The following is a 17700-nucleotide window of genomic DNA, read 5'->3' on the forward strand; positions in this document are numbered from 1 at the left end:
CCTCAATGAGGATATTAACAAATAGACAATGTTGTTTTAAAATAGTACAAGGCTCCATTCTTTTTCAACAAGATGTCTTTCATACATCCATCAGAAAAAAGGCATGTCATAAAACTGAGGAGGAGGGATGTTCATCAAATTGACCACTGTGGTGGAAATAATAATCCGAAGTTTCTCATTAAAGTGGAGGCAGAGTCAAGATGGCGGAGAGGACACACACTTCTATCTAAGCTATTCCTTGCTCCCAGACTACTTCTTTCATGATACAGCCTTGGAATTAGTGCTTGACTGAAAAACCCCACGAATATTGGGAATACAACACATTATCAACAGAAGGTATCCTCAAAATTCACCAGAAAAAGGTCTGTTTTTGCTCACAAGCAGGGATGGTTAGACCAGGCACAGATGGAAAGCAGCTAACACTGAGCAGACCAGAGCAAGGTGGGGTGTGGTCTCAGCCGGTGGAAAATTTGCGGGGAGAACTTTACAGTATGAGCTACTTTGCCCTGGTAGCAAGCCAGTAGATTAACAGAGAATCTATAAACACAAGGGTTAAAGACTATAACCCCAAAACACTAGGGTCTCTTGGAACCTGACTACACCCACCCAGCACCCGGAGTGATTCAGCATGCTCTCAGTCTCTCAGAGAGTGGCCGCTGTGTAGACGCAGTGCAGCCATTGCTGTTTTGCTGTTGCTTCACTGCTACTTCACAGCTACTTCCTGTTGTCTGTAGAGGAAGCTTGGTAATACCATACTGCCCAAAAATCAGACCACACTTGCTTTTTTTGCTTGTTTGTTTTGTTTTCTTTGTTTCTTTTTTGTCAAAATAAGTGAAAAGTTAAAGCGAGCTCTAACTATAGATAGCTTCTATATGGATAGAAAGCAGACTTCAAACCCTAAGGAGACTAAAAACAGATTGTCTCTAGATGAATCCCCAAAAGGGGATATGATCTGGTCTCCAACACACAAGACTCTCATAGAAGAAATTTTAAAAGCTCTTACAAAAGAGCTAGAAGAAAAATGGGGACCCGAAAGGGAAGCTTGGCAAGAGTGTCTAAACAAGTCATCCCACTCATTAAAAGATAGAGTGGATAAAGAAATCTGAAAAACAGAATTAGTGAATTGGAAAAAGAAAATACCTCTCTAAAAAATAAAATTGGCTAAATGGAAAAAAATTCCAAAGAACAAAACTGTTAAGTCTGGGCTAATTCCCTGGAGGCCTCAAGATCAGCCAGAGTCAGAATAAGTAAAAGTCCTTGGTCTTTAGGGGGAGAGGCAGGCAAACTTCCAGGAGTTTTGCCAAAGATCTCTTCTTGATTCTGGAGTCCAGAATCTCCACCTTTCTCCACCTTGACCTGTGCCAAGTGAGTCTGGCTTCTCACCCTATCCTCTAATCCTTGCCTACGATTATCTTAAGCCCAAACATTGAGCCAACACCAATGGTGAGAAGGGCCATTTTTCCAAACATATGCTAATAGAATCATTGTTGAATGGGTAATTAGCCTTAAGTGGTTGGTTGTCTGACTCAAGTACACTTTAAGAGTTTCAGCCCTTTACACAAAACAACTCATTTAAAAACTTAATTGGACAATTACAAAAAGAAATAAAAAAGTATATGAAGAAAATAATTCGTTAAAAATCAGGATTGAACAAATGGAAATGAATGACTCAAGGAGACACCAAGAATCAGTCAAGCAAAACCAAAAAATTGAAAAAGATATTAAATATTACTTGGAAAAACAACAGACCTGGAAAATAGATCTAGGAGAGATAATCTGAGAATTATTGGACTTCCTGAAAATTATGATGAAAAAAAGAACTTAAGACACTATTTTTCAGGAAATCATCAAAGAGAACTGCCCAGATGTTATAGAAAAAGGGTAAAATAGATATTGAAAAAATTCATCGATCACCTACTGAAAGAGATCCCAAAATCAAAACTCCAAGAAATATTGTGGCTAAATTCCCAGAACTGTCAGAGCAAGGAAAAAATACCACAAGCAGCTAGGAAAAAAAACACTTCAAATACAGAGGAGCCACAATAAGGATCACTCAGGATCTAGCAGCGTCCACATTAAAGGATCAAAGGGCCTGGAATCTGATATTCTGAAGATTCTGAAGATCTGATTAGGATCTGAAATAAGAACTTGGTATACAGCCAAGAATAATTTACCTAGCCAAAATGAGAATTTTTTTTCCAGGGAAGAAGATGGACATTCAATGAAATAGGTGAATTTCATCAATTTCTGATGAAAAAAATGGAACTAAACAAAAAGTTTGCTCTCCAAATATAGGACTCAAGAGAAACATGAAAAGGTAAAAAGAAATTTTGGGAACTATATGGTATGAGTATACATAAGGAATACATGTATAATTTGGTTTTACTGTTATATTTTTAAAAAAGAAACTAGAGTTGAAAAGGAAATTGTATCAGAAAAAGGGTAAAATGGGGGTACTACATCTCACGAATAGGCAAAGGAAACCTATTCTATCTGAGGGAAAGAAGGGAGGAAGATGAACATAGTGTGTATTAGACATTCAGTTTACAAAGAAACTTCTACCTTATTGAAAAGTGGGAGGGGAAAAGTAAAAAGGGAAGGAGTAAGCTAAGTAGAAGGAAATACAGAAATTGTGAGGAAAAGGGTAAAAAAAGGGGAGGAACTCTAAGGTGGGGGAAGGTATCTTAAAAAGGGAGGACTGTGAGAGGCAAGTGGTACTCACAAGTTTAATCCTGGGGAAGGAGGGAAGGGAGAAGGAAAGGGGAAAAGCATAAGCTGGGGTTAACAAGATGGCAGGAAATACAGAATTAGTAATTTTAACCATAAGTATGAATGGGATAAATTTCCCCATAAAGCGGAGGCAGATAGCAGACTGGATTAAAAAGCCAGAATCCTACAATATGTTATTTACAGGAAACACACTTGAAGCAGCACAATACATACAGAGTAAAGGTGTAAAAGGCTGGAGCAGAATCTACTGTGCTTCAGGTGAAGTCAAAAAAGCAGGCGTAGCCATGCTGATCTCAGATCAAGCAAAAGCAAAAATTGATCTAATTAAAAGAGATAAGGAAGGGCACTATATCTTACTAAAGGGCAGCATAGATAATGAAGCAATATCAATACTAAACATAGATGTACCAAATGGTATAGCATCTAACTTCCTAAAAGAGAAGTTAAGAGAGTTGCAAGAAGAAATAGACAGCCAAACTATAATAGTGGGAGATCTCAACTTTGTACTCTCAGAACTGGATAAATCAAACCACAAAACAAATAAGAAAGAAGTTAAAGAGGTAAATAGAATATTAGAAAAGTTAGGTATGTTAGATCTTTGGAGAAAACTGAATGGAGGGAGAAAGGAATATACTTTCTTCTCAGTAGTTCCTATACAGAACCTATACAGAAATTGACCATATATTAGGACATAAAGAACTCAAATTCAAATGCAGAAAGTCAGAAATAGTAAATGCATGCTTTTCCGATCACGATGCAATAAAAATTACATTCAATAAAAAGCCAGGGGAAAATAGACCAAAAAGTAATTGGAAACTAAATAATCTCATCCTAAAGAATGATTGGGTGAAACAGCAAATCATAGACACAATAATTTTACCCAAGAAAATGACAATAATGAGACATCATACCAAAATGTGTGGGATGCAGCCAAAGCGGTAATAAGGGAAAATTTTATATCTATAGAAGCCTACTTGTATAAAATAGAGAAAGAGAAGGTTAATGAATTGGGCTTGCAACTAAATAAGCTAGAAAAGGAGTAAACTAAAAAAACCCCGGTCAAAATTCTAAATTCTGAAATTCTAAAAATAAAAGGAGAGATTAATTAAATTGAAAGTAAAAAAAACTATTGAATTAATAAATAAAACTAAGAGTTGGTTCTATGAAAAAACTAACAATATAGATAAACTCTTAGTATTAGTATTAGTTCAATATTAGGAAAACTATTAGCATAATTGACTATATCAATAACCAAATTAACAAAAACCATATGATCCTCTCAATGGATGCAGAAAAAGCATTTGATGAAATCCAACATCCATTCCCATTAAAAATACTTGAGTGTATAGAAATAAATGGACTTTTCCTAAAAATAGTCAGTAGCATCTATTTAAAACCGTCAGTAAGCATCATATATAATAGGGATAAACTGGAACCATTCCCAGTAAGATCAGGAGTGAAACAAGATTACCCACCATCACGATTACTATTCAATATTGTATTTGAAACACTAGCTTCGGCAGTAAGAGTTGAGAAAGAGATTAAAGGAATTAGAGGAGGTAATGAGTCAACCAAACTATCACTCTTTGCAGATGATATCATGGTGTACTTAGAGAACCCCAGAGATTCTACTAAAAAGCTATTAGAAATAATCCACAACTTTAGCAAAGTTGCAGGATACAAAATAAATCCACATAAATCCTCAGCATTTTTATACATCATCAACAAAATCCAACAGCAAGAGATACAAAAAGAAATTCCATTTGAAATAACTGTTGATAGCATAAAATATTTGGGAGTCTATCTGCTAAAGGAAAGTCAGGAACTATGTGAACAAAACTACAAAACACTTTCCATACAAATAAAGTCAGATTTCTACAATTGGAAAAATATTAAGTGCTCTTGGATAGGCTGAGCAAATATAATAAAGATGTCATTACCACCTAAACTAATCTGTTTATTTAGTGCTGTACCAATCAGACTCCCAAGAAACTATTTTAATGACCTAGAAAAAATAACAACAAAATTAATCTGGAAGAACAAAATTTCAAGGGAACTAATGAAAAAAAAATTAAGTGAAGGTGGCCTAGCTGTACCAGATCTAAAACTATATTATAAAGCAGCGGTCATCAAAATCATTTGGTATTTGGCTAAAAAATAGACTAGTTGATCAGTGGAATAGGTTAGGTTCACAGGACAAAATAGTCAATAACTTTAATAATCTAGTGTTTGACAAACCCAAAGACCTCAGCATTTGGGATAAGAATTCACTGTTTGACAAAAACTGCTGGGAAAATTGGAAATTAGTATGGCAGAAACTAGGCATTGACCCACACTTAACACTGTACACCAAGATAAGGTCAAAATGGGTTCATGACCTAGGCATAAAGAATGAGATTATAAATAAATTAGAGAAACTTAGGATAGTTTATCTCTCAGACCTATGGAGGAAGAAGGAATTTGTTATCAAAGAAGAACTAGAGATCATTATTGATCACAAAATAGAAAATTTTGATTATATCAAATTAAAAAGATTTTGTACTAACAAAACTAATGCAGACAAGATTAGAAGGGAAGTAATAAACTGGGAAAATATTTTTACAATCAAAGGTTCTGATAAAGGCCTCATTTCCAAAATATATAGAGAATTGACTCTAATTTATAAGAAATCAAGCCAATCTCCAATTGATAAATGGTCAAAGGATATGAATAATTTTCAGATGATGAAATTGAAGCTATTTCTACTCATATGAAAAGGTGTTCCAAATCAGTATTGATCAGAGAAATGCAAATTAAGACAACTGAGATACCACTGCACACCTGTCAGATTGGCTAAAATGACCAGAAAAGATAATGATGAATGTTGGAGTGGATGTGGGAAAACTAGGACACTGATGCAATTTTGGTGGAGTTGTGAACAGATCCAACCATTCTGGGGAACAATTTGGAACTATGCTCAAAAAGTTATCAAACTGTACATACCCTTTGATCCAACAGTGTTACTACTGATCTTATATCCCAAAGAGATCTTAAAGAAGGGAAAAGGACCCACATGTGCAAAAATGTTTGTGACAGCCCTCTTTGTAGTGGCTAGAAACTGGAAACTGAGTAGATGCCCATCAATTGGAGAATGGTTGGGTAAATTGTGGTATATGAATGTTATGGAATATTATTGTTCTGTAAAAAATGACCAGCAGGATGATTTCAGAAAGTCTTGGAGATTCTTATATGAACTGATGCTGAGTGAAATGAGTAGAACCAGGAGATCATTTTACACTTCAACAACAATACTATATGAGGATCGATTCTGCTGGAAGTGGACATCTTCAACAATGAGAAGATCCAGTTCAGTTCCAATTGATCAATGATGGACAAAATCAGCTACCCCAGACAAAGAACACTGGGAAATGAATGTGGACTACTTGTATTTTTGTTTTTCTTCCCAGGTTATTTTTACCTTCTAAATCTAATTTTTCTTGTGCAACAAGAGAACTGTACGGATCTGTACACATGTAGTATACACATAAGATATACTTTATAATGTTTAACATGTATGAGACTGCCTGCCATCTAGGGAAGGGAGTTGAGGGAGGGAAGGGAAAAGTTGGAACGGGGACAATGTTGAAAATTTACCCATACATATGTTCTGTCAATAAAAAGCTATAATGAAAAAAAATACCCATTCCCCCCCCCAAAAAAAATAAAATAAAGTGGAGCCATATTGTTATCAATTTTTTTCTGGTATTATTTGGCCCAGGGGTCTCATTCATTTATTACATTTTGTGCTGAAACTGCGAGTTCACCCTATGTTCCCACTGTTCATCCCCCTTCCCCCATTTGGAAAATTCTCTTTTCAAGTAGAAGCAGCATATGTAATAAGTATATTGTTACCCCTTCTCCTTATGTGTTGAGTTGTTTTCTTTGAAGTAGATTATAAATCCACATAAGAATTAATGAATCAATAAATAAGACTTATTTTCCATTTCTCTTTATCCAAGGTATCTGTTTACACTGTAGTCCTTGGGATCAGAGATTGTTTTGCTTTCAGTTTTTTCTATCATCAGTTTCAAATCTAGTACCCGGTATGTAATATATGTTTGTTAAATTGAATTTAATCATTTTATCTCTCTTTTCCATCAGAAAATCAGTAATTATCACTTGTGCTTTCTGTCTCCAGCAGGGATGTATTGAGAGCAAAGACATAAGTAGGAACATTTTGAATTCATGAAACTTCTTCCCAAAAGAATAACATATTCTCATTCATTCTCTCTCTCTCTCTCTCTCTCTCTCTCTCTCTCTCTCTCTCATTCTCTCTCTCTCTCACATACACACACACATACAAATTTTTTTAATGTTAATCTCAGTTTTCCTTTTTACTCTATCACTCTTTTGCTTTGCATTTGACTTAGACAAGAATTGCTGGCTTAGTTTCATTTACCATTTATGAAGAACAGTGTCTTAGTGTTTGAGGCCATGGCACTGCTAATAAATAATTATATGTGATATTCATATGCCATTATTAGACTTTTAAGAACTATCTAAAAGTCTTTTTTAAAAAATTAATTGATAGGTAGAATGTGTCAATACTGATTGTACTTTACTCTGTTGAGGTATTTGTGGGGAGTGAGTGGGTGTTGTTTAAATGACTGTACCTTCTTTTCCAGCAGAAGGGCACAGCTGTGTAGTCGTTTTAATTAGTAACTACATGGCCAACTGACATGTAGCTAAGTGAGTGAATTAGCCATTTTTGGAGTTGAGGAAGGGAACTATCAATGTAGTTCATGTACCCTTAATATCCTTTTCATTAAATGAGTGGAGGCTATATAGGGAATAGCTGCTGAAATTTGCACATGGGATGGTAGGAAGCAATGAGCTTGGTGTGGAGATTTAAAATTTTTTAAACTCCTACTGAAAATCCAAGCATGTGACATCTTCAGAAGAAATAAGGAAAAGCTTTAGAAAATAGATCAGTCCAATCAGCAGTAGAACATGTGGCAGCCTTGTTTAACCTGAATAGCTTCTCTTCTTTTTCTGGCAAAGGGCAAGTTGCCAAGCACAAGGACTAAATAAATAGGCTTAATCTAATTGGGTCTGTAGAAGAGAAAACACTTGGCCTGTTCTATTATGAAAGAGACATGCACAAAGTCAGCATTCCTTGAGCTGTTAAAGCATCATTATATATAACAGAAAATCTGTTTTCTTGGAAATGCAGTAAAGGACACAGGATTGGCTTAAGTGGTTTAGAAATTTGGACTTGTGACTTCAAGGTCTACCCTATGCAAGGAATATTTAAACAAAGATTAATTTTTCTCCCTACTCCCCCAAAACTACAATTTTACAATTTTTATTGTTTACCTCTCCCCCTACTACCTGAAAAATTTTCTTTTTTCCAGATATTTTACAAATTAGAATAGGATGTGATAGGGAGAATTGAATGGGACCCATCATCATAGAATTTCAGAATGTGAGCAGCTATCCAGCCTTACCCATACCTGAAAAGTAACCCCAATACAATAAGGGCTTCTTTGTTTGAAAGAAAATGAAAGGAATGCACTGAAGGGAAACATGGCTTCTTCCAAAGCAACCGATTCATTCTATTTGTGTATAAACTGTCAGAGGAAGTTGTTCTCGACATTATCTATGGTTGCTTCTTTGCAACTTAAATCTTTTCTGTGTATCAGGGGATAAATTGAGGCAATATTATCCTCCAATTCTTTTTTCTTTCTCCAAACTAAGCCTCCCCAGCTCTTTTGAATAATTTTTTTTTTATGACAGAGGCTTATGGCATAGAAGTGGAAATTCCATATAGAAGTCTGGAGACTAGATATTATGAACCCCAACTCCATTTTGTTGCATGTCTTATTAACTTCTTTAAAACTGTCATTTTTCAGTTTCTGACTCTGTTATCCCAACTCAGGTTTTCTTGCAAAGATACTGGACTTGTCTGCCATTTCCTTCTCCAGCTCTTTTTATAGATGAGGAAACTGAGGCAAATAGGATTAAATTACTTATCCAGAATCACACAACCAGATTTTAACTCGTGTTTTCCCAGTGTTTTATGCACGGTGCCTCTGTGCTCTCTTTACATCTGTAAAATGAGGGAGTCACCATGGATGATACACTTTTTCAGTGTAATTGTGCAGTATTATTCACTAGTCAGTCTTAGCTTCTTACATCCTGGTTCCATTATTCATGTAAAATTCTTTCTTCAAAGTCTTTTAAATCCAAATTTTTTTTTCATTCTTCATCTTCTGCAATAATTAACATTATTGATCACACATACCTTCTGAAAATCCTTTCTTCCCTTGACTGCCACAACACTATTTATACTATCTCCTTGGATAATCTCATCTGTTTCCATGGCTTCAAATATCACACCAATGGAAATGGCTTCTATACCTAGTCCCAGTCTTTTTCTTGATCTTCTGTGTGACATCTCTCATTATCTGTTGGATTTTTCCACTTGGAGAAGTCACACCAGCCTCTCAGAAACAAATTCTCCCTAAACTGACCCCTGCTCACCACTTAACCATTGCTGTGGAAGCTCTCATGTTCCCTCCCAGCTACTTAGGTTCATATTTAAACCCTCAGTGACTCATCATCATGTTCACATGTTCAAGAATTTACAAATACTGTGTGCCATGTGTAATGCTTGCTAAATATTGTGATTACAAAAGAAAAAAGTCAATCATTCGCTACATTCAAGGATCCAACAGGGAGGCATGCTACATGTCCATATGTAGATAAATTCAAAATACATGTAAAGTAGATGTAAATTCCAGGTAAATTTAGATGAGAAGGCACTTAGCAGCCAAGGGTGGAGCTGGAGGTGAGAACTTAAAAGATTTCCTCAGAAAGCAATATTTGAGTAGAGGATTTGAAGGCCATGCATGAGAAGGGAGAACATTTCAGGCATGGGAGACAGACAGTGAAAAGGCAGAGAGCCAATATGACTACTCTATAGGATGCAGGGAAAGGGAGTTAAATTGGTCACATAGGAAGGACCCATGTTGTGAGGAATTCAAAATATCTAATAGAGGAGTTTATATTTGATCCTAGCAATTATTTGAAACTTCTGGAGTTTATTAAAGGAGGAGATAGGGGTAACTTGACCAGGCCTGTCAAAATTAGAAAATTCACTTTGCTATTTATATGATGGGAGAAGGAAGATGGGTGTTAGAAGAAACTTAAAGTGGGGAGACCATTTACAATTCTATAAGTAGTTCTCAGGCAAAGAGGCGATGAAGTCCCAGACTAGGGAGGTGGCTATGCGGGCCACCCTAGAATAGGTTGTATGAGAAAAGTAGAAATGTAAGATTTCAAATCATATCTTGGACATGGGGAGGCAGTAAGAGGAAAGAATTGCAGATTACATTGTAGACCTGGATGACTGGACGAATAATGATACCATCTATGGTGGAGGTGTCTAACATCCAACTTGTTCAGCATACGTTTACACATCACAGTTCTTGAAAGTGGTCAAAAAAAAAAAAAAAGAAAGTGGTCAAAACAGTTAAAGTGTAGTTGGGAAATATTTAATAAAATAAATAAAAACATAGTAAAATATAGATGTGATTATATTTTGAAATTGTCAATACACAGCCCTAAAGGATCCTTATGGGCTGAGTTTTGGTTTCCATCTCCCAGTTTGACATCTCTGCTCTGTAGTAATAGGGAAGTTTAGAAGAAGCAGGAGTTTGGGGGAAAGATGTCAGATTCTGTTTTGAATGTGTTGAAATTGAGATGCTTATGAGACTTCTATTTAGAAATGCTGTGTGTGTGTGTGTGTGTGTGTGTGTGTGTGTGTGTAAAATTTTCCTGGTTAATTAGCTTTGCATCAGTTATGAGGGATGATTTTTTTTTTCTTGGATGGAGGAGAGAAATATATTTTGGTGACATGAAAACAAAAGATAGCAATAAACATTAAAAAATTTTTTTAAATAGCGTCAGAAGTTATAAAATCACACTGAAAAAAAAAACACTGTGATGTTTGTAAAATCACATATTTAAAGGGATAATGTTCTAATAAAGCATTGAGATTTTCCCAGAATAATATTATGGACATGTTATAGAATATATTATAGCAAAAGTTTTAGAAAACCTCACATTTAATGCTTCTTCTCTTCTGGGTCATGTGGAGAAAGTTTCAACCAAGCCATCAGCCAACATAATAAATATTCAGTGAGAACATGGGTTTTTAAATTCATTATTCACAGGACCCTCTCTCATAGGTGCCATCTAATGGGTAGAAGATAAAATTCCAGATTTTTTCTTTCCTACTGAATGGGGAGTCTTTGGAGATTTGGGAATGGGAGATTTGGATTTTAGTGATGGATTTTTGCCATAATTTCAGATAAATCTCTTCACTTACATAGATCTTGGTTTCTTCACTTGTAAAATGAAGCCCAGGTGTGGGTCTCTTTAGTGCTAAAAACATCATTTGTTTTTTGTCATTTGATGATATAAACTATATGTAAAGAGAAGGGAGAAAGCCCTTATATCTATTATGAATAGGAAAGATTTCATAGAAAAGGTAACATTTGAATTAATTTATAAGGATTGGTGAATGTGGGTGAGGAGAGAGATTATAATGTTCCCCAGGCTTAATATCTCATCTCCCATTTCCCACATACTTTGCATTGTTGGTCCCTGTTCCCAGCTGCACCTTGAGTGCAAGCAGTACATGCCATCTTCATCTCAACCTCTTAAAAGTCACTAGTCTCCTGTAAGACTTAATGAGGAATGACATCTTATAGAAACTTTTTCCTTACCCTACACTTACAAGTTGCCTTGTGTTTATTTTTCTGGGACAATGTGTAAACCTGAAGGCAATGATTTTGATTTTGTCCATATCTGGTACCTAGTACAATTTCTTGCACATGGTAGCTGTTTTAATAAATGATGAATTTCATTTAGTTTAATCTATAGGTGGTAGAAAGTTATTCATGATTTTGGAGCAGATTGATGGATATGTTCCAAATAGTGCTTTGGAAAGTTTAATTTAATGTCAGCATATAAGAGAGATTGAAGTGTTCCCATCATTCCTTGATGAGAAATTGAACTATTTTTAGCCTTAGCTTCAGAAAGAAAGAAAGGGTCATCAGCATTTGACAAAAGAGCAACTACTGGAAGAAAGGAAGAAGTGAAAAATCCCTTAAGAGTCTAAGTGACCTGAAATAATTAACCAAAATGTTAATAATGTTTCTAAAATGTTCATTTCTAAAATAGTTCGTTTTTTCTAAATAGAAAAAATGTTTCTAAAATAGTTCATTTTCCTGCTATAACACTTACTAACACTTTCCTTCTTTTTACAGTACCTAGGCCATGTAGAAGTTGATGAATCAAGAGGAATGCACATTTGTGAAGATGCTGTAAAGAGATTGAAAGCTGTATGTATATTTGTTTGTCAGAATGTTAGTCTATATGCTTTTGTTAGTCTTAAAATTCTTACCCATATATACCAAAAGCAATCAAGTGTCAGACTTAATGAGCACTTATTTCCTTTAAGAAAAAATTTGGGTTTGCTAAACAGACACAGTGTAGTGGTCATTGATCCACACTGCAACCTTTTGATTTGACATACATTCCAATGGAAATTTTTTTTTCAATCCATGATGCTTTTTATGGAACCAAAGTAATTCAGGTGGGGCAGCCAAAGTGTCACAGTGATTAGAGCACTGGTTCTCTAGTCAGAAGGACCTGAGTTCAAATGTAGTCTCTGACACTTACTAGCTATGTGACCCTGGACAAGTCACTTAACCTAATTGCCTCTCTTCTGGATCTGCCATCTCAATTTGCAAAACATTTCTTGAGTTCCTACTTTTTGTAGACATGTTAAACAGGAGTTTCATTGGTATTTGAGAAGAAACATTAAGGATTAAAGAATAGAGAGTTAGGACAGTCAGGATTTGTAATCTCCCTTCTGACTACGTGACTTTTGGCTGTATGATCCTAGATAAGACATTTGACCTCCCAGTGTCCCTAGCAGCTCTAAAGAATTGTCCCTGGCAGTTGCAAAATACTTGCTGATCCATTTTAATAATGGGCATTTCCTCATTGGGAATCCCATGTACTAAGGAATTCACAAGCCTACCTGGAAGGCCACTTCATCCGTTGGAAAAAGTCCTCCATTTGGACGCAGAGCATCTGGGTTTAAATCTCCATCTTTGTTGCTTTCTGCTTGTACAACTTTAAACCAGCTTCTTCCCTTTTCTAGCCTGAGTTTCTTCATCTGTAAATGGAGAAAATTGTACTAAATTTTTCTATGTCTAGATCAGTGATCCTATTTTAAAGTTCTGTATCTTTAAATCCTATGACTCTCTATATACTCTAATTAGAGGGCATATATTTCACAACAAAGTGAAAATCCATCCTATTTTTATTACCATCTCTACTTCCAGAAAGTATGTGTTTGTGTTCATATGTGCACAGATGTATATGTATATACATCTATATGTGTGTATCAAATACATACTTTTCCTTAGGTTTTCTCCAGTGTAACTTAACACTCTAAACCCCATTCCCTTTATACACAAAATGGTCCAGAATGGTCTATTTTTGCCTGAATTTCATGTCAGATGTGTATGAATCTATTCGAGAAAAGTTGTTATCTTCTGTTTTGTTTTAAAGAAAAAAATGAAGCAATTAAATATTAATTGAATTTCTAAATTTTATGAAGTTTAATTAAAATTTCAAATTTTCTACTTTTGGGTAGATAAAAAGATTGTTGAATTATTTGATACCTGTCTCCCTCTGGATGAATGAATTACTCCTTTCTCCAACATGCTCTTTAACTATTACTGCACAAGCTTGTAGCATTACTTCTGCATGCCAAATTTATCCTTATCCCAAACAGCATTTAAAATCTATGCTTTGGGTTTGTCAATGAAAGGCTGCCATAAGGATAGCTTCTAATGACTGCTGTTTCTAATAGTGCTTGGTAATTCAAACTTTTCTTCTAAAGTGCATTCTGGATAATGTCTTATCTGAAACTTCAAGTATCATTGGTATAGAATATTGAGGAAGTAACTCATAGAGGTCAAGGTAGACATTATATGTAAAGGAACCTAGACTGTTATAATCAATGGCACAATTTGGAGGAAAGGGGAATGCCCTTAAGATAACATCTTGTGATAATAGTGCCATTTATGCATTTGTTTTTTTCAAAAAAAAATTTTCCATCCTCCCAATAGTGGATACTTGTTAAATGCTTGTGGCTGATGGAGTATTTTAAAACTAACTAGTATACTCATTTTATTACTAGGTTTTTTTTTTGTTTGTTTTGTTTTGTTTTGTTTTGTTTTGTTTTGTTTTGTTTTGTTTTGTTTTTGTTTTTGTTTTTTGTTTGAAGGTACCATTGTAAAAGTCTACTTACAAAGTGCTTTGCTATATCACAGATTTATTTCCCCTATACACTGAATTACTGACATCTGGTGTTTCCCTCACTGTCATGGAGAAAGCCTAGGCTCATTGGTACCTTTGTCTTTGGTATAAAGTACCAACTTTGTAATGATTTACTCTCTGTTCAAATATGGCTTCTACAATACAAGATCTTGGTGCTTCATTGGGTGAGAAAGCAGGCTTAAAATTTGCTTATGCCATTTTTCAATTTACTCTAGGAATTGTGCAAAAGAACTGTCAGTAGAGGTGAACTTCCAAAAAAGAACAAATCTCATTTTATTCATCTTTTAGTTCTTCCAAAGTTAAAAATATCAAGGAGTAAACTCTTAAGGAGTAAACAAAACAAAAAGCCTGTCTCTGTCTCTTCAAGTAAAAGGACACAGAATGGTCTGTTTTAGAATAGGTGAGGGAGATGGTAAACTAAAACTTATACTTCAGTACTGAACAGCATCAATAACTGTTCAACAGAAACCGTAATAAATACAGGACAATGTGAAACAAGTAAAAATGAAGAACAATAAAAGAAAAGAGAAAATTAATTTGTATGAATTTTTTTTAAAGTGTTTATAATTTTAAGGAGTTTTTAGAGGTATCTAATGACAGCTTTTCCTGCATTCCATCAATTTTCCATTCATGATAATAAGGCTTATTTCTATTAACTGTAACTGTGGTCTGGAGATGTCCCATTTATATTTGAATACTCTCACTCACCTAAGAAATTTATTTTCTGCTTCAGCTTCTTTAAAGTAAGAATAAGAACTCGTTCTATTTCTTCTGAAATATTATGGGAAAAATTTGAAGCATTAATAATGAATAGTAAAAAAAATTGACTAGATATTAAGGCCCAAATATAATATTTCATTGTCAAAAAAAAAAGGCATATGTAATTCTTTGAAGTCCAGATTTTGCTCATATTCGTTCCTAGAAGTGGTAAAAACTGGAAATTGTCATGCAACTAAAAACTGAGTTGTGTAATTTCAGTCTATTATTTTAATTTAAATTAGAAAATGGAAAAAGCAATAAAAGCTGCTTTCTATGAACCTCAATTTCAGTAACTTTACCTTCTTGTTGCACTGTAACTTAAATATTATCCAAGGGAGAATAGGAAAGTGTCACATTTTTCATTTATTGTCAAGACCTAAAAATTCAAAGAATTTCATGAAGGATGATTTTGAAATTTGTTCAGAGAAAAGACAATAGTGCTTGAATAATTTAATGCACCATTTTAAAGAAACTCAAAGCAACCATACTCGTTTTCTAGTCAGAGCTTTACCATGTATATACAATCCTTGGTAATAAAATTTTGATGTTAGTAGAAGTAATACCACTTTGATATTTCTTGAAAGAAGGCTGTTTTTTCTATTGTATTTTTTAGTTTTATATTGTAAACTATTGGGAGGCTGATGATCTTTTGAATAACTAGTTTTTGTTTGTTAGCTGTTTTTTTGAGGGAAGGTAGCAATATTTAGATCTTTTGGGGTTTTGTTATTGATAGCAGAAATTTGAGGTAATTATTATTTGAGGCCATAAAATTTATTTGCCCATGATATTCTAACGAATGTATATATCTTCTAGATGTGGTAAAAGAAAGTTTTACCTATACCAGGGAATAGACAAACATTTTCAGTGCCTGATTGATTCAGATGTATTCCTTCATTTTTCTACATTTGCAAAGATCTAGAGATTGTTCTCTATGTTGGTGATAATTTCACCAAAAATATTTAATCTTTTTAACTTAAGAAAAACTTAGCTCTTTTGGCCTCTTTCTAGAAAATGGAAATAACATTTTAGGAGGCACACCTGGACTTCAATTGTCTCCTCTTTTCCCCACTTCTCTTTGGCCTGCCTACTTTCCCTCTCCCTCTTTTTTTTTTATTTTCTTCTCTCCCTCCCATCTTCTGTTTTTCTCTTTTCCACTTCACTTTTTTTCCTTCATTCTCCCTTTCCTGACTTCTCTCTTTTTTTTTTTTTTTTAAATGTAAGGTGTGGAGGGAAGGGAGGATGATACTTCAACCCCAATTTAACTACCCTTATATTAGAACAAATCAATTAGAAGAGTTCCTATATTTTCTCAGCAGCATTTTAAGGACAAATGTCTACATTCCTGGGAGATGCTTCATAATCTCATTGAGGGACTTATCAGATTGATCCAGGGATTCCCCTTTTCACAAATAGACTTGTTTTATTTTGTAAATATGATAAATTTTTTATATTTAAGTAGAAGCATCCTTTACCTCCCATCCCAAGTATTCTGTTGAAAGGGCAGTAGAATTTTATAAAGTCTGAAAGTCTTTGGAATCCTGTTGTGCCCATGCCCAATTCCTATTGGCCCAAATATAAGTTGATAATTTTTTTCTTCTTTAAAAGCTTTGATATGTGCAATTTATATTTGCCTTCTCCCCTTACAAAACATCCATTTGACAAAAATGATATGAAATAGTCTCTGACCCTTTTTATACTTAAAATTTATTTTTTATCTAGCTGCTGATTGGATATAAAATAATCTTCAACTTTAACTGAGTATATTGTTCCATACCACTCATGAATTTAATAAAGAGGACTATTTATGTTTTTCTGGAAAACTTGTATCTCCAAATAAGTTTGCTGTAGAAAGAAAGAGTTTGGAGATGCTTAGCTTGCTCCATAAAGGGCTTGTATTGTGCCAGATGCTATATCTTTAGTTTTTTTCATAAATGATACCATTTAGATTTTGCTGTATAAATATAGGACATGTTGAAGAATAAGCCCACAGAATGAGGCTTATGCTAAAGGAATAACAAGTCTTTGGAATTTATTTATTAAAGTTTAAAATTTTAAAGAATCATGTAGCAGCAATGCACCAAAAATCTGATTGAACAATGAATTTCCCAAAATCCAGTGACCTTGGAAATACATGATTCTTAAACAAAGGAGCTTTTAGCATTGTGATGCTGTTTGAATTTTGGAAGAAATTTTAAAAGCAACAAGAAACCTCATTCCTTCCCCATCCCAATTTCAAACAATCTCTTCTACTTTTAAAGTTATTTTCATATAATTTAGGAAATATCTTTACAGACATAAACTATACATATCTGCTATTAATTTGCAACATTTTTAATATATGATAACTAGTCTCCACGGTAAGATGATTAGCAACATTTCTATGTTAATCCCAACAATGTTACCTTCTCTTAATATAAATTTACTTAATATCCCATGTATGACATTATTCCAAGGAAACAAGGCACTTACCCCTATTTATATTGCTGTTTTGCCTAACCTCATGTTTTTGGTGGAACCAATTAAGATCTTTAGGTCCCTCTATTTAGAATTATGACATTCTCAAGTGGGAAGTAATTAGAATTCAAATGAGATCTAGTTTGAGAATCAAAAAATCCAATTAAGTAAACCATTTATCATAACTGGCTTTAAGTTACTCACCTGAATATGTTTATACCAAGCTTTTATTATATATCATGTTTGTATTTTGCCGTTTTAACTTGATAATTAATTGACAATGGATTGATAACAGAAATGTCTGTTGTCTACCTAATGTTCTCATTATGTTTTTCATTTGTTGCATTTTTCTAA

General features: G+C 34.2%; 1 protein-coding gene across 7 annotated transcripts in view; it reads left to right on the top strand.

The window, feature by feature from the left end:
* NUMB (NUMB endocytic adaptor protein) overlaps positions 1–17700 on the top strand; it is a 94534-nt gene that overhangs the window by 41510 nt on the left and 35324 nt on the right. For 6 of the 7 annotated variants that reach the window (XM_031952562.1, XM_031952563.1, XM_023502290.2 and 3 more), the window contains exon 2: positions 12045–12119. In XM_031952562.1, coding sequence (XP_031808422.1) covers positions 12045–12119 — 75 coding nt within the window. Of the gene's footprint in view, positions 1–6485; positions 6813–12044; positions 12120–17700 lie in introns of those variants that run through there. The other variant, XM_031952565.1, reaches the window with a different exon arrangement.

This window comes from Sarcophilus harrisii, chromosome 2, assembly GCF_902635505.1.
Source record: "Sarcophilus harrisii chromosome 2, mSarHar1.11, whole genome shotgun sequence".
NCBI classification, from domain to species: domain Eukaryota; kingdom Metazoa; phylum Chordata; class Mammalia; order Dasyuromorphia; family Dasyuridae; genus Sarcophilus; species Sarcophilus harrisii.